This window comes from Protopterus annectens, chromosome 3.part1 (assembly GCF_019279795.1).
Source record: "Protopterus annectens isolate FY-2018-M chromosome 3.part1, PAN1.0, whole genome shotgun sequence".
NCBI classification, from domain to species: Eukaryota; Metazoa; Chordata; order Ceratodontiformes; family Protopteridae; genus Protopterus; species Protopterus annectens.
This window is the reverse complement of record NC_056732.1, coordinates 1,290,414,315-1,290,441,539: the sequence shown is the minus strand read 5'-3', so window position 1 is coordinate 1,290,441,539 and position 27,225 is coordinate 1,290,414,315. Positions and strand designations below refer to the sequence as shown.

Below are 27,225 nucleotides of genomic sequence, written 5' to 3'. Positions count from 1 at the left end.
CTCTTCTCTTTCACTTGGCCAAAAGCAATCACTACAAGTTACGTGGACTTGCTCACACACCAAAAGTACTCTTTCATTTACCCAAGTTCACAAACACTAAACCTTATGGATTTTGATTCCATCTTGGCGCCTGTTTCTGAGGAATTGCTGCAGGTCTTGCAGGCAGCTAGAAAACCTGCTATATTCATTAAGATCAAGACATTTCTAAAAGCTATCCTTCATATCAGGCCACAAAGAAAATATATTCCCAACCTTGGGACTTTTGGAAAAGCTGACTCTTTTGAACTACTACCTCCTCTTCCTTGAAGTTCTGTACTTGGAAGATAGTTCCACTAATAGCCCTTACACCAGCTGTAAAGGTCTCAGAGTTGAACTATTATGGTATATCCACCTTAACCAGTCTGTAAACTTGCCATTATTTCTTCTCCAACTCCCCAAAACAATTGGGAGAGAATTTTACATTCTCTTGATGTCCACAGTTGGCTCAGAAAATTAATCCGAAAAAAATGAGCAGTTATGTGTTTTATTCCAGGATAAGAAGTTGAGTGCTTGAATGTTTATGGAAGAATTAAATATGCCGTTAGAGGTAGATGAGGCTCAATTACTAATGGTTAGGATAGGAGGAGATGAGATAAAAATTGTGATGTATAACCAATCTACAGGAAAGTCCCCAGGAATGGATGATATTCCTGTGGAAGTTTGGAAGCTAGGAGGGAAAAAACTGATAAGGATCTGAAAGGTTTTGTGTGACAGTATTTTAAGAGGAGAATTGCCAACATCCTGGAAGAAAACAGTGGTAGCTATAATACCTAAAGAGGGTAAAGATCCATTGGACCCAGGTTCATGCAGGCCCATTTCAATACTAAACCATGATTATAAAGTGTTCATGTCTATAATGGCTAAAAGAATTACAAAAGTAATACAAAAATTGATAGATATGGATTAGTGTGGTTTTGTGGAGGGGAGACAAGGATTTGACAATATTAATAGAACAGTGGTGATCCAGTGGGTAGCAGAATGTAAGAAAATACCATTGTTGTTGGTGAGTTGTGATGCAGAGAAAGAATTTGACAGAGTAATTGGGGACTTTGAGTAGAGCAATGGAAGCATTTGCTTTTCCTGAAAAAAATTATAAGGTTGATTAGGAGGATATGTGAGGGATCAGAAGTGAAAATTAAAGTGGTTGAGCTTTCTGATAATCCTCTTTCCCCCTTGTTATTTGCATTATATTTAGAACCAATGGCAAAGAAAATAAGGGACTTGGAAATTCAAGGATATAATTGGTATGGTAGTCAAGAAAAGCTGGCTCTATTTGCAGATGATATACCTGACAAAACCAGAGAGAGACACTGCAGTGCTGTGGAACATACTGGGACAGTTTCACATCTTTTTCGGATATAAAATTAAAGAAGATAAAACAAAGGCAATAGCGGTAAATTATGTACCCACACACAAATTGGTTCAGCAATATCCTTATTTATGGAGAACATGATAAAATGATCCTGGTGTGGCAGCTAAGGATATGTGGGAAAAGACTAAAAAGATAATACAAAAACTGAGAAAATGGAAGCTTTGTTATATGGATAATGGATAGTAAGATACAAGCAGTCAAAATGTTTTAGTTCCTTTATTCTTCTATACAGGTCAGGCATATTTTATTAGCCAGAGGAGAAGTTGTGGATAGCAATTAACAAATAGCTAAATGACATTATCTGGGAGGGGAAGATGGCAAGAGTCAATTGGGATAAGCTGATTGTTCCAGTAGAATAGGGCAGAGCAGGATTACCCAATTTGAAATGGTATTTCAGAGCTACACAGTTAAGGCTCCTATACATAGCACAAACAGAAAACTGTAATTTAAAGTGGAAAGAGATGATGTTGAAACAGGGGGAGCTCAAGAAACAAGGAGAGTGGGATTTTGGATGCAGGCCTTTAAGGAGAATAACAGTAATCATACAGAATAGTATGTGCATAAAGTCGCAGAATATTCTAAGAACTAAGCCAAGATGGGAATGGAGAAAGGAGATTCTGCTGATAGGGATGACTTCAATTTGGGATATAGACAATAGGCAAGAAGGTGCTGGAATTTATTGGAGAAAACTGGCAAAGGAGCCCAAGGTATTGGGAGCAAATAACTAGAGAGAAGAATGGTGATAGAATGGGAAGATGTTAAGAATTTATTTGGACTGCAGGTTAGAGATGGCCTTCCCTATCAAGGATTGATATCAGAGTATAGGCAAAGAGAAAGAAATAAGAGGGGTCCTAAATGAAAGACCAGCACTGGTAGAGTTTTTAGTAGAATCCAGAGCAGAAGCTGACATTAAAAAAGGAATAGTTAGTAGAGCATATAAAGTATTGCATGATAATTATAAGAATCAATCAGAGGAGGTTAGAAAGGATTGGGAAGAGAGGTTGGATAAGCAATTCACAAAGAAACTGTGGAAGGATATATTTGTCGCCCAAATATGCAACAAAATCTAGCTTTGCTTTTTGATATTTTTATACCCCAAGTAGACTCCAGAGAATTTTTCCTCGGGTAGATAACTGTTGGAGGTATTATAGGGAAGAAAGAGGTAATTGGGAACATAATTTCTGGGAGTGCAGTGAGTTGATGGACTGTAGGGATTCCTTGTGTGATGCACTGTTGGAGATGCTGGGTGTGTAGATTGGTGTGACAAGGGAGATGATTTTTCTGAGCTATGATACAGAATCAGAATTGCTTAGACATGGTAAGGCCTTGCTGTCTCTAATTATATTGGCTACCAAAAAAGCAATTCCTAGAAAATGGAAATCAAAATCTAAACCAGCTATATTAGAAGTATTGAATATATTAACAGAGATAAAACAACTGGAATCAATATCTTTAGAAAAAGGTAGGAGCAAACTACATGGGAAGAATGGGAATTGTGGGAACAGTACTTACAGGGGACGAATGAGGTTTAAAAGAATGCAGGACTTAAATGAGCTATGTAATGTTTGAGTGTAAACAGTTGTGTAGATTATAAGTGATATATAATGTTTGCAATTTGGGAGTGTGTCAGCATGGTTTGTGATATAAAATGCTTGCAGCTAGGGTTGTGTCGTTGTGGTTTTTTTTCATTTATATAAATGTATGTTTGCTTATGTCACAAGTGATGGTTTAATAAAGATGGTTCTTGTTTAATAAATTCTTCAATTTCGGCTCCCTTTTGTAATGTAATGTTTCTTAGGTGATATAGCAATATATGTGAAGCATAATGTTTGTTAATTTTAACTTAATACATTTTGATTAATTTTTATATAAATGTAAATGTGCCTGTATCACAAGTGAGACTTCAGAAAAGGTATTGGAAAAAAAAAGAAGCTGAGTGCTCACATTTCCAAGCAAACCATTTATAATTAGATTTCCATGGATATTTTTCCCCCTCCTATTCTTTCTAATCAGCTTTGGGAATCTTCGGTAATAAATACCCCAACAGTGATTAATGAAGGTCATAATACAGGTGTATATATGAACGTAACATCACACTAAATGTCTGACTGAATCATTGTTGCAGTATGAAATCCCGTCCTTCTTTCCGCAGTTTTTTTCATATTTGTTTGCTTTTTCTGGATGAGCTGGGATCCACTTCTACCTTTCCCTTTCTTTTTGTTTTCTCCTTTATCTTCTTCCTTTGGTTTCTACCCCTTAGGTCTGCAGCAAGAAAGTCCTGAGGATTTTCATGCCCACATGTCCCTTGCTTATCGCGTTGCACTCTTGCACTTATGACGTATACATGCTCCAAGAGGAAGATGCCTAAGCTTCGGTATGCTGGCCATACTTCTGGTATCTTTAGTAGGATACTACTCATAGGTAGCAAATACTGCAACAGTAATTCAATTGGACATCTACTTTTGTTTTAATTTTTTACATAGTTGTACTTTCTTTGTGTTAGAAAAATGTGTGGATAGCCTTTACAGGTTCGGTGAACAAAACTTAAAGCTGGTTAGACACTGAGGAGTGTGATACCTTGGATCTCTTGCTGGAAATCATGGGAGTTCATGTAGTCATCCTGTTTCCTTCTGTTCTTTTTTTTTTTTTTTTGTGTGAGAAACTGTTACTTTGGCAAGTCTTGTTTTTCATTTTCCTTTTTAGGAAAGTAATTAAAAAATGCATAGAGCACCATAGATGTACAACCATATCTTTGAAAGGTTAAATTCAGTTTTTAACGTTTCTATAGTTATATTCAGTCCATAATAGTTAACCATATTTGCTGACAAATATTTGTATGTCCTATTAGTAAATTTCAAAATCTGATTATTTTTTCCTTAATTTTCAGGATGTTATCCATGAACACTACTATGAAGATGGCTCCCAGTTTGAAAAAGAGATCAAAGAGTTCATGGATCTTCGGCAGGTTGGTGATCTGTATAACAGTATGTGTGTGTCAGATAGACAATTACTCAAGCTTGGCTTCAGATTAGGCAGAGCGAGTCACATTTGTTTTGAAAAAATTAAACATATGCGCATGTGTGTGCATATGTGTGTATATATATATATATATATATATATATATATATATATATATATATATATATATATGTGTGTGTGTGTGTGCGCGCCCTCTTGTATGGCCATGTATATTGCGTGCTTTTACTCAGTAGGTTAGTTCCACTTGGCTTGTAGCTTCTTTTCAGGGAGATGTAAGATGCTGCTTGCAGTGACCATAGAAAATATAGCTAGGGCATCTGGGAAATTATTGTACTCTGCTTCTAGAGGGAGAACAGCAAATATGGCAGAAGAGCAAGAGGAGCAAGCCTTTGTTTCTGCAGATATCCCAAACTGGAGAATAATGGAGTAAAAACAATAGTGGTAGCAGAAAAAGACCTAGATAATGGCATGCTGGTGTGGATGAGACAGAGCCCGATGATGATTCTGTGAGTTCTTGGGTGGAAGTGGTCGAGCTGTGTGTAGAAGTTTCCCAGGGGGATTCTGGTAATGTTGATTTAAACTTTTCTATAGATATTGCACAAAATGTTTGACAAATGAGGAGATGAAAAAGTGAGTGTAGCAGAGCAAAAAAAGGATGTTAGAACAGGTGGCAGAACAGCAAGGGCTTGATTATGAAGTACTGAAAATGTATCCAGGATATATGCAGCTATGGTTGTTGGTAGATGGTAGACAGAAGGAGTCTGTTAAAAGATCTGTGCTTAACTTCAGGGAATGGAAACCAAACTGGTTGGCTAGGTAAGAACTACAAATGGGCAACCAATGAACAGGCACATCATTCGGGACATAGTTGTTACTCCTTTGAATTAAACTACAAAAGATGTTGGAGTTTTAATAGACTCTTTCTGTAGCAAAGAAATTTACAAATTTGACATAAAATTTTCTGTGCACAACAGAGGAACTATGTCAAATTTAGCTGTGTAGCTTTAAAAAAAAATGATAATGCAGTTTTGAAAAGTTGTTCATAGGAAAAGTACAGTTGTTTAAAGTCTTACCATAGTGGTAGATATCCTTGCCTGCACTGCTGCAGTATTCATATTCCGTGCCATGGAAGCCAGTCATCTGGCCAGTATACCAAAGACTTCCTGTTGCATTTAAAAGTATGCCTGAATGTCACTTAAATGCTCCTTGCATACTGTAGGACATAAAGGTGACAGTCAGGCTTACCGTAAACGGAACTGATTGCCCCAGTAGGAACACCAGTCCAAGGAACCCAAGAGGTAACCTGTACATCCAGGAAGGCAAAGGACTAGGGGGATGGATGGAATGAGTAAATACTGCAGCAGTGAATGCAAGGACATCTACTGTTATGGTAAAATTTTACACAGCTCTACCATGTCCTTACATTCACTGCTGCAGTATTCTTTCCATTCGGGAGCTTGCAAAGTTCAAGAGGAAATTTGAGAGGGGGAAGGAAGAGGAGTCCCCTAAGAAACCATGGAGAACGGCACTAACAAAACCGTCCCTTGCTCTAGAGATAACCATCCAACTTTTGTAGTGTTTAGTAAAGCTATACACAGAAGACCAGGTAGCTGCTTCAAGAATAGAATTAGTATCTAAGCCCTTGAAAAGGCACCATAAGAAGCCACTACTTTAGTAGAATGAGCTTTGACTGAAGGAAGGCACTTGCCGTGAAAGTTGTAACAAAAGGAAATAGCCTTAGAAATCCAAGAAGAAATAGATTGCTTGGATACAGCTAGACCCAAAGATCTAGGATGAAAAGAAACAGACAACTGATCAGATTTTCGAATAGCCTTAGTTTGATCTAAATAAATTCTGAGTTTGCCTGTGCACATCCAGAGTATGCAGCACCCTCTCACTGTCAGACTGTGGAGAAATGGAAAAAAGTAGGCAGATTAATAGACTGATTTAAAGGAAAGCTCATTTAACCACCTTAGGCATAAATAGGGATTATTGCATAAGGGACAACCCTGTCCTCATGAAAAATCAAAAGAGAACAAGCCATAATGGCCTGCAACTCAGAAATCCATCTAACACAAGTAAGGGCTTACAACAGAACAGTTTCCAAGAACAATGTTGCAAGGAAGCTGAAGCAGCAGGCTCAAAAGGAGCCTGAGTCAACTTCTTCAAAACAAAATGAAGATCCCAGGGAGAAGGAATAGGCTTCCTGGGAGGTCTAATATTAAGAACAGCTTATAGAAATTGTTTAACTTCGCATCTAGAAGCTACAGGAGGTGGTAAAGGCAGACAATCAGAGGGAGCCAGTGCTGCCACGGCCAAAAGAGAGTCGCCAACAAGATTTTGGGAGCATCCTGCTGAATTTTGAACAGGACTTTCAGAATGAGAGGAAGGGGAGGAAATGCATAAAGAAACATCCCCTTCCATGAAAATGAGAGGACATCCACCTTCCATACCAGAGGACCTGGGACTCTGGCACAAAACAGAGGAAGTTGTCTGTTCAGAGGGCAGGCAAAAAAATCCACTTGGAGTACCCCACTGGTGAATAATGTCCAGAAACACACCCTGTGAAGCATCCATTTGTGGATCTGAGTTAAGGACCTGCTCAGAGTGTCTGCCATAATGTTCTGACCAGAAGACATATAATCTGCCTGAAGAGTCACTTGATACTTGATAGCAAGATCTCGTAGCAGAAGTGCCAACTGGCAAAGAAGGTAGGACTTCGTTCCTCTCATTTTGTTGATATATCACACCACTGTGGGATTGTCTGTAAAGACCTTGAGAGGCCCTGCAGAGAAAGAAAGGATGAAAGGCCTGAAGGGCCAGCAGAAGAGCTCTCATCTCCTTGTAAAAACTTCCTGAAAAAAAAAATGGACTGAAATATGGTGATAAGCATCCTTGAGATCCAGAGACACCATATAGGCCTGAGGGAGCAGGAGAGGAAACCGAATCTGGAGACACACAAGGCAGGCACCCAAGAGTAGTAAGTCCAAACGCCAAAAGGTGCGTGACAATATAAGTGAGTTGTAGCAGCTAAAAGCTTATCCAAAAGGATGCAGTCTGTAGTCAAAAATCAGTAGTCAAGTCCAAGAAGGAGTTTATTGATTTACAGAAGTTTAGAGACACAGCTCCAGCTTCCTCAGAAGTACAAATGATTTACAAACAAAACACCACTTTTAAAATGCTAAGCGCGGGCTTTTTTACTGTTGTAATTTAAAGAGGTATTAGCCCTTCTTTTAGTGTGTTGTGTTACATCGCCACTAAATATACTGTTTCGACTACACTAATTCAAATGGTATGAAAAGAAGAAATAAAATAAATAAATAAAACCAGCAAACCCGGACTGCCAGCTTTCGCTGTGTGCCCTCTAAAGTTACTTATAAGCATGTTGGTTATTTCAACTCGCAATTAGCCAGTATAAAACGCAGTTCGTGAACATTAAAACATGCATTAATTCCTACCTAGCACAGTAAAAAACCTGACTAAAAATACAGGTTAGAATAGTATTAAAATTGTGTTAAAAATCAATTTACCTAACAATATTTGTGTAAAACAATACGCACTTTAGTTTCTGTGCGTTAACATTCCATCTTAAGCCTACCTACTTTTTAATGGAAAAGCTGTCTTTTAAAAATTAAATTCAAGTATTGTGCTTACAATATCTCACTGTTAGTGTTGAAATTGGAACTAACCATAATACAAAACAGGGGGGCGGCGTTCATGCCCGTACACAGAATAAGTAATCTGTTACTAAGCTTAGTGGACCTTTACTAAAACTAGTTGTACCCTAACCAAAAAGAACAGTGATATTGTGCAACAAGTTTTTCTTTTAAAGCGAGATGTTCCTACCTAGTTGGAAAGTTCAACATTTGTCATTTTTAGTTTCAAAATACAAATGATGCTACAGTACTCCTTTAGACCAAGGAAAGAGGGTATGTGCAATAACATAATGTTTCTTTCGAAACAGGACCGTCCCCCTCAACTTGTGTGTTTCAACGTTTGTAGCTTTTTAGTTTTAAAATGCAAGCAATGTTACAGTGCTCATTCAAGCCGGGGAAGGAGAATGAGTCCAATAAAAGTTGCCATTCTAATTCTCTGTTTTCAAGAAACAGAGAAATTGGGCCCCCTCTTTCCAGTTTGTTAACTTGGTCTATAGCCAAAAACTGAAAACTGTGCCCAGGGTGTTTGTCAATGTGCTTAGCTAGTGCATTAACTTTATTGTGCTTCCTCATAGCGTAAGAATGTTCGTATACCCTGTCGCGCAATCTCCTGTCAGATTTGCCCACGTAGAAGGCTGAGCAACAAGTGCATGTAGCTAAATAAACTATGGACCTCGACTCACAGTTTAGTTTATGTTTAATATTATATTTCTTGTCACGTATTGTAAAAGAACTTGATGCCCTTACTAAATGACAATAGTTGCAGTTGCCACATTGAAAACAACCCTTGTTCTTTAATGGCCAATCAGATGCGGTAGGTCTTTCCAAAATTGATTTCAGATTACTTCCCCTTCTATAAATAATCCTGGGCTTAAGTCCGAGTTTTTCCAAAAGTTGTTCATCATTAGTAATAAAGTACCAGTTTTTGTAAAGTATAAGCTCAATAGCTCTTGAATCCAAACTAAAACTGGTAATGAAACTACTACCTGTCATACCACAAATGCCTTCCGTACCCGAAGTGGTTGGTTTGTCCTCCCCTTCGTCGTTTACACTTGATCCTAATGTGTCCACTGTAGTGGCACTTTGACCCTGTGATAGAAGAGGTAAGAAAAAACCTAGGTCCCTTTTCTTAATTACCTCTTCAGAAATTTGGTTAAATAATGGAGCCGGGTACCCTCTATTGGTGAACATTTTCTTGAGGAGTTCGCATTCGTCCAAAAACAACTTCTCATTGCTACACATTCTAGAAGCACGTATTATTTGTCCTTTAATAATAGCTTTCTTTTGTTTAAAGGGGTGGCTACTTTTGAAGTGTAGCAATGAGTTACAGTAGGTGGGCTTTCTATATATATTAGAAAAAAATAGCCCTTTCCTACAATCCTTAGTCAGTCTAACGTCTAAGTAGTCAATTTCAAGTTCAGAAAATTTGGATGTGAATTTTAAAAATTCAGTGGTACTATTAATGGATGTTACAAAATTTTCAGCCTGTATATTGTTGCCATCAAACAATATAAAGATGTCATCCAAATACCTAGTGTAGAATTTGGTTAAACCCATCAATTCGTTATTGTTAAACAGAAAATGCTTTTCCCAATATGCCATACACAGGTTTCCACAAGGGGACCCCATCGCTACACCTTGATTTTGCTTGTACACTTTCCCATTAAAGATGAAATAGTTGGAAGTTAATATAATATCCAATAGTTGGGAAATAGTGTCAATCTCTTGTTTAGGCACTTTCAGGTCTATTAACAGAAGGGAAATCCATTCTATTGCCTCAATGTGTGGTATTGATGTATATAGGTCAGTGACATCAATAGTAAGCAAATTTAATGTATCTTTAAATTCAATGTTTTGTATTTTTTCAAGAAAGGACCATGAGTCTTTACATATTTGAGTAAAGTGTTTCAAATATTTACTCAAAATGTGGTCCACCAATTGTGCACAAGGGTATGTGGAAGAAATCCGGCTGTCAATGAGGGCTCGGAAAGGTGGATTAAATAAGTCTTTATGCATCTTGGGAATGCCAAAAACTACAGGTGTTTTTGGCATAATAATGTCAGTATAGTTGTACATGTCTAAATTGATATTCCCATTAATGTGCAAGTCCCTAAAATAACTTCTATTCCTACAATATGAAGTGTTCATTTCATTCAAAGATGAGGAACAATATGCAGTTCCTTCCAAGATGTTTTCCATTTTCTCAATGTATTTAAAGTTATCAAGAATAACCAGCCCACCACCCTTGTCTGGTTTTAAGACCCTAACTGGGGCTTTACTTAATGCGTCCAAGGCAGACAATTGCTCCTGTGTAACGTTGTATTCCAAACTCCCTTTTAACAATGGTCTTGAACAGGATAAGTGTCTAAGATCCAATTCGCAAATCTTTTCAAACAAGAATAAGCCCGTGTGTAAGGGGGGGTTGAAAGAACTAGTTAGTTTTAAGTTGTTACTACCCGTAGCCGAGTTGTCATAAAGTAGTTTTAAGTTCAATTTTCTTACAAAACACTTTAAGTCAATAAGTGTCCTTACCAGGTTACATCTTGATGATGGTACAAAAGAGTAACCAAAAGCTAAAAGTTCAATCAAACTTGGAACCACCTCAAAGGTAGAAAAATTGTATATTATAAAGTCGCCTTTAGAATTTTTCAAGACTTTTAGGGCGCCCAGGTGGTTAAGGGATTGAGCTTCTAGATTTAAGTCCGGTTGTTCCAGTTCTTTTTCGGAAATGAACGAGGCTTCGCCTTCCCTAAAAAATGGTCACCAGGATAATTCTCTCTTTGGTTGTTATTGTTGTTGTATTGGTTACTCCTTGTGTTATGTATTTTAGGTCTAGTACTTTGCTCCACCGTGTTAGGAACACCGCTGTTACTCATATGGTCTTGAGTCTCCTCTTCGTGTTCCCCCGAAAAATTAGGTGTGTTGCTGTCGTCATCCAGCAAATTGCTTTGAGGTGTGGTGGAAGTAACCAATAACTTGGGGTATGCTGAGTTGTTAAGGTAGCTCTGTCTATCCCTAGCCAGTTTCTTGTTTTTGTTTCCTTTATATTTCTCCAGTAGGCCATCTATGCTTGAGAAAATTCTGGAATAGTCATATTTGTACCTGTCAAAGTACAAGTTTTCTTTCAAGTTAGAATCCAAGCTGTTGGCTTCCTCAATGAGCAATGTTATTTGGATGTTGTAATGTTTTATTAATAACTCTAACAGCTGGCTCCCCTGGTTTTCAAAGAACAGTAACAAGTCTTTACAAAAATCCATGCTGTTAAACAAGTTGGTAGGGCAAAAGGTGGAACGTAAACCTTTTGGAACTATTTTTTCTCTCAAGCACTGCTGGAAATAAGCAACTTCGAGCTGCAGTTTTTTTTAGTTTCAGCAATTTCAAATCAAGTGTTTTAAGTGCTGTTGTTACATTGATTTCGTTGTTAGAAGTTTCAGTTGTCCCCCTAGCCGGTTGCCCCTGGTCTGCACTGAACAGTAAGTTGCTTGTGTTGTGAATCCATACACCGCAGTTCGGGACACCTATAAGCCCTGGGGGCATAGGTAGTGTCGAGTTTGTCAGTGAAACTCCATTACTTGATGCAGCCAGCCTATTTACCGGCCCCTCGCCCACAAATTGTGTTACTGTTTGGCTATTGGTGCGTTGCCCTGGTGTTATCAAAAATGCGCTCACTTCGGAGCTCGTACCAGGTGTTGCACCCGATGAGTTCATTTGAGTTAAGCATGGTGTTGCCGGCTGACCTTGCGTACCAGAAGTATTCGTTCTGATATTGTCGTTGACCCGCTTGTCAAGCGCATCAAGCTTATTACAAAAAATATCCATTTTAGTATTAAGTGCACAAACTAGTGCTGCCAACTCACTTGTTCCTTCATTACTGTTGGTGCTCCTTGAAGTATTAAAGATAGCCGGACTTACCGGACTCGTCGGGCTGCCACTCGCCATACCAATGCAAAGACAAAACGTAAAAAACTAGCAAAAAAACACACAAGGCAGGCACCCAAGAGTAGTAAGTCCAAACGCCAAAAGGTGCGTGACAATATATAAGTGAGTTGTAGCAGCTAAAAGCTTATCCAAAAGGATGCAGTCTGTAGTCAAGAATCAGTAGTCAAGTCCAAGAAGAAAAAAAACGTAAAAAATCCCTTTAGCGTTCAGTTTATTGATTTACAGTTAGCGTTTTCGCACCGAGACAGCCAGCTTCCTCAGAAGTACAAATGATTTACAAACAAAACACCACTTTTAAAATGCTGCTTTTTACTGTTGTAATTTAAATAGCCCTTCTTTTAGTGTGTTGTTACATCGCCACTAAATATACTGTTTCGACTACACTAATTCAAATGGTATGAAAAGAAGAAATAAAATAAATAAATAAAACCAGCAAACCCGGACTGCCAGCTGTGCCCTCTAAAGTTACTTATAAGCATGTTGGTTATTTCAACTACTTAATTAGCCAGTATAAAACGCAGTTCGTGAACATTAAAACATGCATTAATTCCTACCTAGCACAGTAAAAAACCTGACTAAAAATACAGGTTAGAATAGTATTAAAATTGTGTTAAAAATCAATTTACCTAACAATATTTGTGTAAAACAATACGCACTTTAGTTTCTGTGCGTTAACATTCCATCTTAAGCCTACCTACTTTTTAATGGAAAAGCTGTCTTTTAAAAATTAAATTATATAAATTAAATTATATAAATAAATATTAAACACAAACTAAACTGTGAGTCGAGGTCCATAGTTTATTTAGCTACATGCACTTGTTGCTCAGCCTTCTACGTGGGCAAATCTGACAGGAGATTGCGCGACAGGGTATATGAACATTCTTACGCTATGAGGAAGCACAATAAAGTTAATGCATTAGCAAAGCATATTGACAAACACCCTGGACACAGTTTTCAGTTTTTGGCTATAGACCAAGTTAATAAACTGGAAAGAGGGGGTCCAATTTCTCTGTTTCTTGAAAACAGAGAATTAGAATGGCAACTTTTATTGGACTCATTCTCCTTCCCCGGCTTGAATGAGCACTGTAACATTGCTTGCATTTTAAAACTAAAAAGCTACAAACGTTGAAACACACAAGTTGAGGGGGACGGTCCTGTTTCGAAAGAAACATTATGTTATTGCACATACCCCCTTTCCTTGGTCTAAAGGAGTACTGTAGCATCATTTGTATTTTGAAACTAAAAATGACAAATGTTGAACTTTCCAACTAGGTAGGAACATCTCGCTTTAAAAGAAAACTTGTTGCACAATATCACTGTTCTTTTTGGTTAGGGTACAACTAGTTTTAGTAAAGGTCCACTAAGCTTAGTAACAGATTACTTATTCTGTGTACGGGCATGAACGACGCCCCCCTGTTTTGTATTATGGTTAGTTCCAATTTCAACACTAACAGTGAGATATTGTAAGCACAATACTTGAATTTAATTTTTAAAAGACAGCTTTTCCATTTAAAAGTAGGTAGGCTTAAGATGGAATGTTAACGCACAGAAACTAAAGTGCGTATTGTTTTACACAAATATTGTTAGGTAAATTGATTTTTAACACAATTTTAATACTATTCTAACCTGTATTTTTAGTCAGGTTTTTTACTGTGCTAGGTAGGAATTAATGCATGTTTTAATGTTCACGAACTGCGTTTTATACTGGCTAATTGCGAGTTGAAATAACCAACATGCTTATAAGTAACTTTAGAGGGCACACAGCGAAAGCTGGCAGTCCGGGTTTGCTGGTTTTATTTATTTATTTTATTTCTTCTTTTCATACCATTTGAATTAGTGTAGTCGAAACAGTATATTTAGTGGCGATGTAACACAACACACTAAAAGAAGGGCTAATACCTCTTTAAATTACAACAGTAAAAAAGCCCGCGCTTAGCATTTTAAAAGTGGTGTTTTGTTTGTAAATCATTTGTACTTCTGAGGAAGCTGGAGCTGTGTCTCGAGCGAAAACGCTAAACTTCTGTAAATCAATAAACTCTGCGTTAAAGGGATTTTTTACGTTTTTTTCTTCTTGGACTTGACTACTGATTCTTGACTACAGACTGCATCCTTTTGGATAAGCTTTTAGCTGCTACAACTCACTTATATTGTCACGCACCTTTTGGCGTTTGGACTTACTACTCTTGGGTGCCTGCCTTGTGTGTTTTTTGCTAGTTTTTTACGTTTTGTCTTTGAATCTGGAGACACATCTGAAAGGCACTTTAAAAAAAAAAAAAAAAAAAAAAAAAAGTGCTTAGATGAGAGAGGTCTAGGATAGGTCTCCAAGTGCCCTCTTTTCTTCGCACTAGAAACAGTTTGGAGTAGAAGCCTTTTCCCCTTTGGGTTACAGGCACCGCTTGAATAGTACCGTGAGTTAAGAGAGTTTGAAGAACCTCTGAGAAACAGGGAAGCTGTTCCTGAGGAGACTGAGGAATGCCCATAAAAGAAGGGAGGGATTTCCACACCATGAAGTACCCCTGATGAATGATCGACAGAACCCAAAAATCTTGATTGATCTGAAGCCAAGCAGGAAGAGAAAAAAAAAGGCAAAGAGAAAGGGGAATGTGGCTGGGAGGAGACGGATAGTCAGACAGCACCTGGTTTATCTGGAAAGGAAGGCTTCAGAAACCCAGAAAACTGAGTAGCCTTAGCAGGAGGAGCCCATTTGCTACTCTCTTGTCCTTTAGTAGAAGGACAGGAATGCCTATGAACAAAGGCAGGCTTAGCGGGATAGTTTCTCTGAAATTTACGCACAGGAGAAACAAAAACATGTTTAAACTCTTGTAAAGCCTTACCCGTATCTTGAAGGGACTTAAATCAGCAGCAGCTTCCCTAAACAAAAGTTTAGAATCCAGGGGAGCATCCATCAACTTATCTTTAATATCATCAGGTAGAGGCTGGAGCCTAAGCCCAAGAATATCTCCTCATGAGTGAATCAAAAACAGAAGCAGTAGAAGAGGCATCTGCCACATCACAATGACATTTAATAGAATGATGAGTGACTTGAGAGGAAGTCCTTAGCAAGGAAAGAACAGAAGTTTCATCTTCGGAGTCGAAAATCATAAATAAGTTGACGGACCTTGTGATGCCTGTGCCCTGGCCCAGCAATCAAGGAGCCTCAATCCTCACCACTAAGGCGTCTCGTATATGAGGAAAGGATAACGAGGATAACAAATACACACAGTAAAGTGCAATTTCCCTTAAGAGCACACAGAGATCACAGTCAGTCCGGGCTGGTTGCTCCCTTGCTCTCCAGGTCCCCAATAAGACTCCCCACTGGCACAGCTATAGGGTCCAGATCTCAGCCTAGTGGTCAAGCTAAAACCTCTAGCACCGTCTCTGTCCAACCAGTGCTTCAAGTCCCTGCCCAAGTAGCTGACACACACACACACACACACACACACACACACACACACACACACACACACACACACACACTTTGAGAAGAGTTTATACAACCACACAGACACTCCTGGGGAAGGCTGGCACATGTTCTCCAGCTGTGCCCCTTTTTCCCAGACTATACGGTAGTACCAGCTGCCACCACCCACTAATAATTATCAGCTACTCAAAGGACCTTAAAAGGGTGTCCAGTTATTACTGTGCAGTATTATTATCTAATTGGTAGTATAATCCAGAGCTAAAGCTATTAGAGTGGCTTTGTACAGTTTTACCAAAGCATGCAAGTACTCTTAAGAGCGTAAATTGTCTCTACACAAACCAGCCACAGTTAAAAGGTTTTAAAATATTTAATAATAAATAATTAAAACTACAAGACAATACTTTTCTACTACGTAGAGCTAGTCAAGAGTTCAGAGATCACACAGAAATACTTAAAATAATTCAGTAGTACAGTTCTGACATCACAGTAAAACACTTAGTCTAATCTTTCTAGTTTCTAGCTATCTTTCTAGTTTCTAGCTATCTCTAAAAGAAAACACAAGTCTGTGATAACTTGCATATGACAACAGGTAGTGCTGTGAGTTGGATAGTCAAGACAAAAATGCTTAATGCCTTCTGATTCTCTCTGTTTAAATTGCAGTTACAGTTCTTATAAACATTACATAGTTTTTTTACACTTTCCTGGTGTTCCCAGGTTGACAGATACTACATTCTTTTGTTATCTTGCAGCTGCAGGAAACTACATCAATAAAAGACATTCCATATGTAAACTCTAGTAATTATTCCTCAAGTTAAAACAATAGGCAGGATGCCTTCATCAAGCCCGGCCGGAGCAGAATTGTAAACATCAAAGACAGTCATGAAATAATTTGAACTTCAAAGGACAAACAAGAAATGCTTGTCTTAGCTTTCTTTACAGCAGAGGGCAATTTTGTTACATTGTTTTAAGTTCACATTTCACAGCATATTCTTTATTTTTTAAGAAAACAAGTCTGTAGTTGTACATTCATATTTACACATGACAGAATTATGTACCAAATTCTATTTGACTAGGCTGGCAGCCTTCACAGACCTGAGAAAGGAGAGGCAACACATACCTAGACATATGGGCCTGATAATTAATAGCCTGAAAACCTAGGGTAGCAGAAGTGTAAACCTTCTTACCCAGCCATTCCATAATTCTGCTATCTTTGTCAAAAGGCAATAATTTGGGCAAAGGAAGCAATTGAGGCAGCATATCAGAGGCCAGAGAGACCACAGAAGGGACAGCAGCAGGACATCTTTACATTTATACAACAGTCCCAGGCACCCAATAAACCCTGTCAGGTTTCTTGGGAGCAGGGGTTAAAGAATCAGGAGCTTGAGAAGCATTGGAAACAACATCAGCAAAGCACCCAAAAACAGGAGAAATAGCCGCAGGTTTAGGAGACTCCAACTGTAACAACTTATAGTATCTACTGTGGATATCAGGGACCTGAGCACAGTCCCCCTTTAAAAAAATCCATCATCCTAGAGAGTGTATCCCTAAAGGAAATTTCCTCAAAAGGGAGCATCAGGGCTAATAGATTCTTCCTCCTCTGACCCATAATCCAAACAAGAAGGAATGTGAGTAGAATAAGTCAGGGATTTATCATCAGAACCTGATTCAGTCTCATAAAAATCCTGTTCTGTTGGCCTTTTAAGGCGAGTGGAAGACTAAGAAAGAGAAGGAACTGCAACTCCTAGAGGAGGCTTTAAAGACATTAAAGCAGAAAATAGCCCCTGAATGAAAACCTGCCATTCACTTTGAGGATCCCTAGGAGTAGAAGAAACATGATTAAGTTTTTGTTTCTTTTTTAAGGGAACTTTCCCTCCAAAAAAACTGAGAAGACTCAGATCCAGGACAGTAGTCGAGACCTGTAGTAGGAACCTCTTCCCCGATTAAAATCTGAGGAGCTCCCCTAGGCCGCTTGAAAGAAAAATCAACCGTGGTTCCCTTGAACATCCTAGATGGGCGCCTACAAAGCCTCATTGGACATGCTGCAGGTCAGAACCTCACTGGCTTCCAACACTGTCGCAGTAAAGGAATCCAACAACACAACCGGGTGAGCCTTTGAGTTTGTAACAACCTCAGGAGAGACACCTAGCAGAAGCTGGACAGAGGACGATTCTGGCTTTTTCACCTTCTTCACTAACGGCTGACCCTCTTAGTGGAAGATTCTACCTATTGTATCTTTAGCAAGAAGCTTAAGACACTGGTTCTCAAGATACAAGGAAAAGGAAGAAAGTCTACTGCAAATGGTTTTCGGAACGAACCCTTGGCAAACAGAACAAGACATATGGTCATGAGATGGTTCTAGACAAAAAAAGACACTTATCGTGGCTGTCTTTATTGGGAATCTCTCTCCCACACTGGCATTTACTCTTCCTGGATGACATTAACCCCAAGGATCACATAAAAGCAAGAGAAAACAAAACCCCCAATGGGGCATTTATCTGTACTGCAAACAGGGGTAGGTAATCAGTGGAGAACAAAAATGTGTTCAGCTGGCGAAACAGATGCAGGTAAATAGACTGATGGGGAAAAGATGCATTCGAACTGGTGGCAAAGAAATTCTATCCGTGTTAAGCCTGAGCATCACCTTTATGCGCTACAGTACACAAGAGCATTTGAGTGAAGTTCAGGTGTACCTTTAAATGCAACAGGAAGTCTTTGGTATACTGGCCAGATGACTAGCTTCCACGGCAGGGAGTCCCAGATATTAAGAATACTGCCGCAGTAAATGTAAGGACATCAGTAATAGATAAATGTGGTGTGGATTGGAGCTCGGGAGGTATGGGCTTCATTACAAGTTAAATAAGGAAATCTGTTAAGGAAAGGTATTTGGAAAAAAGAGAACACTGAAGTCTTGGAGGCAGACAATCTTGTTTTTTGTAGGGTCTTATCCAATTTAATTCAGGACTGTACAAAAGGAAGGAGATTGCAATGCAGGGAGCATGGACATTCTGTTCAAAATAGAAAGTGCAACATGGAAAGTCATTTGTGGTTTGGCTGTCTGTTACAAAGTGGATGTAATTGATTAAATATGTGGAGGGAGAGGGTGTGAATGTTATTATAGGTAATGTTGTGGTGAATGAAAATTTTGATGTACAAAGGGTAACTGCATTTGACAATGAGGAAAATGTGGGAGACAGTGGAACAAGTGAAAAGAGGGATAATATGCTTAATGTTGAAATTGACAATAAATATTAAGCATTAGGAATTAATAAAGGGGGAAATAAGGTACAGCTGGAGAAAGATGAAGTTAACTACATAACAGATATGCAGGGGGCTGGGCTAATATTGAGAAACTGGTCGGTACCATGTAATATATTCCTATGGGTAAATGAATATAAGGGTGCATGTGATTGTGTTAGATTATAAGCAATGTATCTTTTAGTTCATTTGCTGGCAGAAAAGGGAAGGTCTTTAGGTTTCTGAGCTTATAGGAAGTCGAGTGCACCTTTGCTTTATTGGAAGTTATTTTACATTTTTAAAGGTGTTGCAGTGTAACGAGAGGGAAAAGAAAGTGTAAAACGTAGGGAAAAGAATACTACAGAAAAGGGAAGGGGGTGTCATACAAACAGTATATGTGGATGTTAACAGCATCAAAAATGAAGTAAAGAGATTAATGGTGCATCACTGATGTCAAGAAACAGACGTTAATGTGTCGCTGGAAGACAGGTTTTTCAAAACTGTAAAAGAACAATCAAGACTGTGGGGAGACAAATAGTGCTCATAGGCTCAAAGAAGGTTACTTGGCTATGAGGCCTAGTGTCTTTATAAGCCTAGCCATGTTAATCCCGGGTTGCCCCAGTTGTCCTTGGTTAGATGGCCATACTTTACAGATCAACGCTGATTATCCCTGTCCGTGATGGATATGGGTGCCACCCTGGGGTGAATTGGCTGTCACCTATCCATTTGTCCAGGTTGCGCTTGGATAGGGTCATTTAGGATCTCTGCAGCACATGAATTGGAAGTGTACTCCAGAGCAGCAGCAATCTCTGGGAGACATACCTGTGTCTCCAGCATGTTCTGTTAATGTCACTGGCAAGGTTGAGATCCCTATAGTGTGGATTTTAGGAAACGATACGTATTTGAGCATAGCAATTATGATAAAAATGAAAATATAAAAATTGATGTTATGGTGGGAAGTCTGTGTAGAATGGTTGTTGGCAACATAAGACTAAAGAACAAGCCATTACACATTTAGAGGATTATTGTAGGGTCACCGTTCATAACTGGCTTTTTATGTGTTCGAGACATGGATGCCAAGAAATTCTGTCTCAAGGCAAATTTTGGCATCCATGTTGACAACACACAATAAAGGGTTATGATTGGAGAATTTATATAATTCTTTGTATTGCATGGAGCTTTATGTGCTCTTTGTACTGCTAGTTACGGAAAAAAAATGCTAAGTGTCTTACCAGCTTTCAAAGCCGTAAAGCACTTAGTGCATTCAGAAAGGCATTAACACACCCTCTTATGTTACAGAAAGTCAGGGACACATTATCAGCACAGACAGCAGGTAGAAACAAATCTGTCTTCATATTCTGTCACTGTCATTTACTGGACAGTACTGACAGATTTAAGTGCACAGTGCAGTACCTAATTTAATAAGCTAAGCAGGGAGTGCTTTAAAGTTAAGATCTAGTCTTAACCTGTAAAAACTCTTAAATGATGTATCTTTTTCCAGATAACAGAGAGTAATGACCATGCTGAAGGCTAAAATATTTGAAAAGAGGAAGTTTGTAATGAATACTGACACTGTAGATGTAGAAAATTTTAACTGCAATCTTAAGAAAAGAACGGGAAAACAGTACAGTATACTAAAGTATATACTAAAGTATAAAGGGCAGGGCGTGTGTGTGTGTGTGTGTGTGTGTGTGTGTGTGTGTGTGTGTGTGTGTGTGTGCGTGTGTGTGCGTGTGTGTGTGTGTGTGTGTGTGTGTGTGTGTGTGTGTGTGTGTGTGTGTGTGTGTGTGGATAAAATGTCCTGGTTAAGGGGCACTGTCTAGTCTAGTTAAATGACTTGCTCGGAGTCATACACACAGAATCAAGCCATATACCTTAGGTATAGGCGGCAAGAGCTGTAATCCTCCACACCAGTTGCCAGACCTCCATTATTTTTTTATCTCACTGAGGATTGCACTCAGTGTTGGTCATTAGAGTTTCATAGTTCTTGTGGTTCACAAAATGCTTGCTTATGCAAAACCTGTTGCTCTGCTAACTTTTTAAGTGATTTAGTATAGTCTGCTCTTATCTGTCTCCAGTTTTGCAGAGCATCTCTGATTTTGCTTCATATTTATGCACTGTTCTTCAGCAAGTTACTTAACCAGACAGTGCTTTGAGCCAACTAGAAATCTGGGGTAGGTTCCTGACTGGACACAGGACTGCAAGCCTCATAAATACTATGACCTGCAGTAGTTAATGTATAAAGGAAGGACATTAATTGTAGTGAACAGAAGCATCATATGGGCCGTATTCTTTGGTTGTGATTCTTGCTTTCCTTGCACTGTTGAATGTTGACAGTGTGTATAGCATGAAGTCTATAAGTTTAATGTTGATATTTTAAGTATGAATAAATTTGTAATTTAGCTGTCTTTTTTTTGGAGGCACGCCTAAGATGCAGTTTTGGGCATCAACTGTTTGTCTATTACTTAGTGCAGATAAGTCAGCCTATGAGCTTTTAAAGGGATGCTTTCTGTATTAAGTTAATTGATTCCCCTTCAGCTTTCATTTGTCCTCTGTGACTGCCAAGTTACTTCACCAGGCAGAATTCCTGGGCTGCTCCTGAAAAGAGGGACACTTGTGTCCATTTGGCTGTCTCAGGCTCATAGCAAATGCATTACACATTTGTCTTTTGAAATGTTCATCATTCAAACAGCCTCAGTGGCATGTGGGTTTTGTGCCTGCAATAATAAACAATAATAAAGAGGAATGGAAGTTTTCCGAAGGGATTTTATATGAGTTTTGAGCTGTAATCCACCAATGCAGGCTGCTGAGGAGACTGAACTGTGCGATTCCTACAGATGTCAAAAAAGACTGAGCAAATGACTTTCTGCAACAGGGTTAGGCTTTCCCTGATGGGGGCTTAGCCAGTCATGTGTCACAGGGAGTAAGAGGATGGAATTTTAAGTTTTGGAAGGCTACTAGTGTGGGTTCATGCAGGCAAAGAACCCATATGCCACTGAGGCAGTGAGAAATTCAGACATCTACTGTTACAGGTAGATAGGAGTTGTGCAGCTGTACTTTCCTGCAACCTTCACATATTTGCCAATTAGTGCATCACTGTATGCTATCTGAGAATGAATCTCAGCACATCTCTTGTTTAGTAGGTTGCCAGATACATTTTCACTAAATATGAGTTTGAAGGGAAGAGAAGTTTACTGTTTCTCATGTTAAGTCTGATTTCAATGTGAGTGTTTAGTTTAGTTTAGTAAATGCCTGCCAGTGTTTAAAATTTGAAATAAAACTTTTAAATGAAATCCAAATCTCTCTGATTGTAAAGGTAAAGCAGTGTCTTTTGGCTTTTCCAGTTAGGGATCACCACAGTGGATTACTGGTCCACAGATTGATTGGCAGTGGGGTTTTTATGGTGTCGAATTGCTAGCCTGAAGCCCAACTTTCACAGAAGACACACACACACACACACACACACACACACACACACACACACACACACACACACACACACACACACACCTACTTGCATGTCTCTAAAACTCACTTGACTGCAGGGAGGACATGCAGACTCCACACAGAAGGTGCTCCAGCCAAGAATCAAACTCAAGAATCTCTTGCTGTGAGGCGACAACGCTAACCGCTGCACCACTGCGGCCGGTTCTGATAATTGTAAAAGTGAAGAAGAAAATAGTATGTACATTAACAGGTTTGAACAGTATGTATAGTATTTGGGAAGAAACACCCAAGTAATTAGATATTGGTATGACTGACTGGGGTCTGATTCATTACCCTCGTAGGGGCCATTTGTCCATACTTCAGCTGTACTGACTCTGGAGATGTATACTGCAGCAGTACCACTATTAGCAGTTCATGTAGGTCAGATCTGTACTGAGTTATGTCAGAGAGGTTAGATATTCTTGATGACAGAGAAGACATAAGGAGGCCAGAAATTAAACAAAGGTGTCCTGCAGTCATGTAAGCCCCCCCCCCCCAAAAAAAAACAGTATGTAGTAGTTTTGAATTTTTTACATGTGGGTTGTTGAAGAAAATCTGCTGCAGCATTTATATTATATTTGTTTTCCTTTATTCATTGCACTAAATAATGAATTAATTCATTAATAGGCCTGGATTATGAAATATAGCCTAAACATGTTGCGTTTCAGCAGTCTAATCTAAACAGTACCTTTTTTACAACCTCCGGCAACTAAAAAGTGTTACTGTAACAGTGCAGAGTCCGAAAGCTCTGACTTGTTAATGAGCAGTTTTCTGTGGTAAGGGTACAAGGTTCGAAATTTTCCAACTTCATTTGCCTACTGTGTAACATTGAGCAAGTCACTTAGCTAGACAGTGCCTTGTACCAATTGGGAATTTAGGTTAGGTTGTTTAAAGGTCTTCAGGACTACATGCCCAGTAACTATAAGATTGTTGTCATTTTCCAGCCTTTTCCTATTGTATCTCTAATGTAGTACCGGAAATGTTGTGGCAATATCACCAGCACACCAGTTTTAATGAGACATGGGAATTTTATTCTGTGGCAGGTTAAGCCAACAGGCTGTGTGAACTTTGGCTCAAGATGATTGTCACAGTTGATGTGACACCATGACTCCGATATGCAAAAATGGGAAAGGGGGTTGTGGGTGGCTGTCTGGATGGATGGATAGATAGGCAATTTTATTTTTCAAGGGTAACAGACACTGCATTTATAGATGAAGCACTGAAAAACAAATTTGTTTGCCAATGGCAACCTCTGCATGAGTAATAGTTTTCTTTAATAAGGAATTATTCAGATGACTTTTACTTCTGCAGACATCATGCATAGTGACTTAGGTTATGGTATTAGGTGGTTAACATTTTGTATGCTCTAATAAATACTCTTCTATTTAAATTGCATTACACATGGGTGGATCTTGTGGTAAAAGGATAGTGATCTTTTACAATTTCATGTAGTTCATCCAAAGCAACAAAGTACATGTAATTTACTTTCTCATAACAATAAAGGGTGTACACAGTCAACAAAGTGGCTATAACTGCTAGTAGGGATAGGGGGCCCTCTGTGGATAAAAGTACTTTTATCTCTTATTATCTAGTCATTTTGAACTGTCTCTAGTCTGGCTTTGCAAGAGTAATGTGCATGTTTGTTTGCATACTGACAGGTATGAAAAGTGTTTATGGTAATTGGAGTGAGACAGCAAAGTAATCGGACAGTGAATGGCTGCGGGGGGGGGGGGGGGGGGGTAGTCCATTACAATGCCTAGATTCTCATTACCATGATCTGGCTCTGGTTGTGGACAAGAAGACATCATAACAATAGCATTACATTATTTTAAGAATGTGCATGCAAAAGAGAAAAAAGAGTGTGAAATATAAAGCAGGTGAAGAAAAAAGAACTCTGAGGTTAGAAAGATAAACAAAGAAGAACTGCAAGGTATATACTTGGATGTAAATGAAGGGATTATCCCAGGACTAGATCATTTGGGATGTGTGTTTCATAAGGAGATTAAGTGAAGAAGAACATGTTTAATAAGTAATGGATGAATGGTTGTGTGAAAGTAATCATTATAAAGAATTAATAACTCCTCAAAATATGGAGAAAACCAGTCCAAAAATGAGTATATCCAAGGATTTTAATGTCACTCCACTCGCTGAAGTCAAAACACTCAAAAAACACAAAATCAAAGCTGCATTAACGCTATTCCAAATACTGCGTTTTCGTATTCCACACTGCACTTCATCAGATAATGATATGCAATTCAACAAGCATTTATATATCTTCCCAAATGATCCAATTTGATTAATTAATTAAATCACTATCATTTAAATTTAAAAGAACAGTGGACATTTTTTTAGAAAAAATAATAATAATATCCATAAAACATTAAATAAACTTTAAAAAGTCAAACTGACATTGTTGCTTCCCAATGATTAAAAACACAATTATAAAATACATTTCTTATAACTTATAGCAGCAAAAGAAGTTTGTTAAAATTATTTAACATTTCTCATTTTAAAAAACTGTTAAAAATCCATAAAACCAATGATCTACATTGCCATCCAGTGGTCATTTAAAAATACTGCAGCTCTTCTCACTTAAAAATTTATGTAGTGATAAACATATATTATACCATGACCCCCCCAAAACGTGCACGCTGATTGGCCAGCGTGCCCGTTGTAAATCGAGTTATACTAATGGAAAAAGGTCCGGTCGCCCGGACTTTTTTCCATTAGTATAACTTGTTTTTTTAAAACACTGTCTCGCTATGTTAAATGGGTTTAACATAGCGAGACAGCTTTAAAATAAGCAACGGAGATCTCCGTTGCCTATTTTAAAGCTGTCTCGCTATGTTAAACCCATTTAACATAGCGAGACATTTTAAAAAGCAACGGAGAAAGCAAGATCTCCGTTGCTTTTTAGTGTTCACTATGTTAAATGAGTTTAACATAGCGAGACAGTTTTAAAATAAGCAACGGAGATGTCCGCTGTTTATTTTAAACTGTCTCGCCATGTTAAACTCATTTAACATAGCTTAAACACTAAAAAGCAACGGAGATCTTGCTTTCTCCGTTTTTGCTCAACTCTGATGTACTGCGCAGGCGCGCAGTACATCAGAACTGCCGCGGATGCCAGACATCTGCGGAAGGGCAGTAAACAGGCATTATACTATGCCATTATTTAAGAAAAGTAATAGTTTCTTGTCTTAAATAATGTCATATAATAGCAATACGCCTGGGTGTGGGTAATGCTAAATTTACCCACGGTTGGCTTTGTTTGGTCCCTCGGGCTTCGCCCTCGGGACCAAACCACGCCACCCGTGGGTAAATTTAGCATTACCCACACCCAGGCGTGGGTTATTGCTATATTAACTTAATGAAATACATTTTGTTTATTAAATGTTAAAATTCACTAAAAATACATACTAGGGAAAACCTTGAGTACCTTGAATATTCCAGTAGTTTTTTGAAATTCACTTACCATGTCTCCCATGATGTTTTACAATATTTGGATGTAGAAATTTATAAAAAAGGAAATGGACTAGAATCCAAAATTTATAGAAAGCCAACATATTGTAATTCCTATTTACATTTTGATAGCTCACATCCCCTTCATGTCAAAAGGAATATTGTAAAAGGATAGTTTGTAAGGGGATGTAGAATGACCAGTGACGATGAGGTATTTCTCATAGAATGTGACCTGCTGGAAAACATGTTTAGAAACAGAGGGTACCCAGATGATTTCCTTCATGATATTAGACAGGAAGTAGCTAATGGCAGAAGCAATAGGTTTCTACCAGTAGTGAAAGGTGGTAGTATCAAGAACAAAGTAGAAAGTGGGACTAATAATGATAGTAACCAGGGAAAGTTTGAGCTAGCTCTTACCCTTGAATTTAATAGTATTAATAATAGGATAAGAACCATATTTAATAAAGAATGGAATAGATTCATTGAATTAATGGACTTAGATAAAGAGAACATATATTCAACTAAGACTTTGTATAGAAATTCTAAAAGTATTAGGAACATACTTGAAAATAAAAAAACTGCAAATTCCCAAGATAGAAGAAGAAAGGGGACATACAGATGTGGCAGGTGTTCCCAGTGCGCAGCTATTTCTAACAGTAATGTTATTAATATAAATAGTAGAAATAGGTCAATAGTGAATGACAAGTACCATTATAATTGTGACTCGATTGGATTAGTTTATTTTGTTTCTTGTAAGGTTTGTCAGTCCTTTTATGTGGGAAAAACTGAAAGGAAATTGAGAAGAAGAATTTCTGAACATTTAAATGACATTAAAAATTGTAAGGAAAGTAATGCACTGTATAAGCACAGTTTATCATGTGAAGGAGCTAGTTTCATATTTTCAGTGATTGAGCACACTGAGAGGGACATTAGGGGAGGACCCTGGGAAGAAAAACTGGAATATAGAGAACTCTGGTGGCAGATGACCTTAGAATCATATAATACACTAGGACTAAATGAACACACCAGCATCCTACCTCTACTAAAGCTGAGAGCAGCTAAATTGTAACAGAATTCATAACGTATAAAAATCCATTATCTTTTAATTTACACATTAATCTAGGTATGTGGTTTTCCCTAGTATGTATTTTTAGTGAATTTTAACATTTAATGAATAAAATGTATTTCATTAAGTTAATATATGTTTATCACTACATAAATTTTTAAGTGAGAAGAGCTGCAGTATTTTTAAATGACCACTGGATGGCAATGTAGATCATTGGTTTTATGGATTTTTAACAGTTTTTTTAAATGAGAAATGTTAAATAATTTTAACAAACTTCTTTTGCTGCTACAAGTTATAAGAAATGTATTTTATATACAACAGTTTGTTAAACATTGTGTTTTTAATCATTGGGAAGCAACAATGTCACTTTGACTTTTTAAAGTTTATTTAATGTTTTATGGATATTATTATTATTTTTTCTAAAAAAATGTCCACTGTTCTTTTAAATTTAAATGATAGTGATTTAATTAATTAATCAAATTGGATCATTTGGGAAGATATATAAATGCTTGTTGAATTGCATATCATTATCTGATGAAGTGCAGTGTGGAATACGAAAACGCAGTATTTG

The 27,225-nt window shown here is 38.1% G+C and overlaps 1 protein-coding gene across 1 annotated transcript in view; it reads left to right on the top strand.

Moving 5' to 3' along the window:
* RHPN1 (rhophilin Rho GTPase binding protein 1) overlaps positions 1 to 27,225 on the top strand; it is a 1,554,789-nt gene that overhangs the window by 682,288 nt on the left and 845,276 nt on the right. The window contains exon 5 of the mRNA XM_044067337.1: positions 4,299 to 4,376. Within this exon, the coding sequence (XP_043923272.1) occupies positions 4,299 to 4,376 (78 nt within the window). The remainder of the gene's footprint in view (positions 1 to 4,298; positions 4,377 to 27,225) is intronic.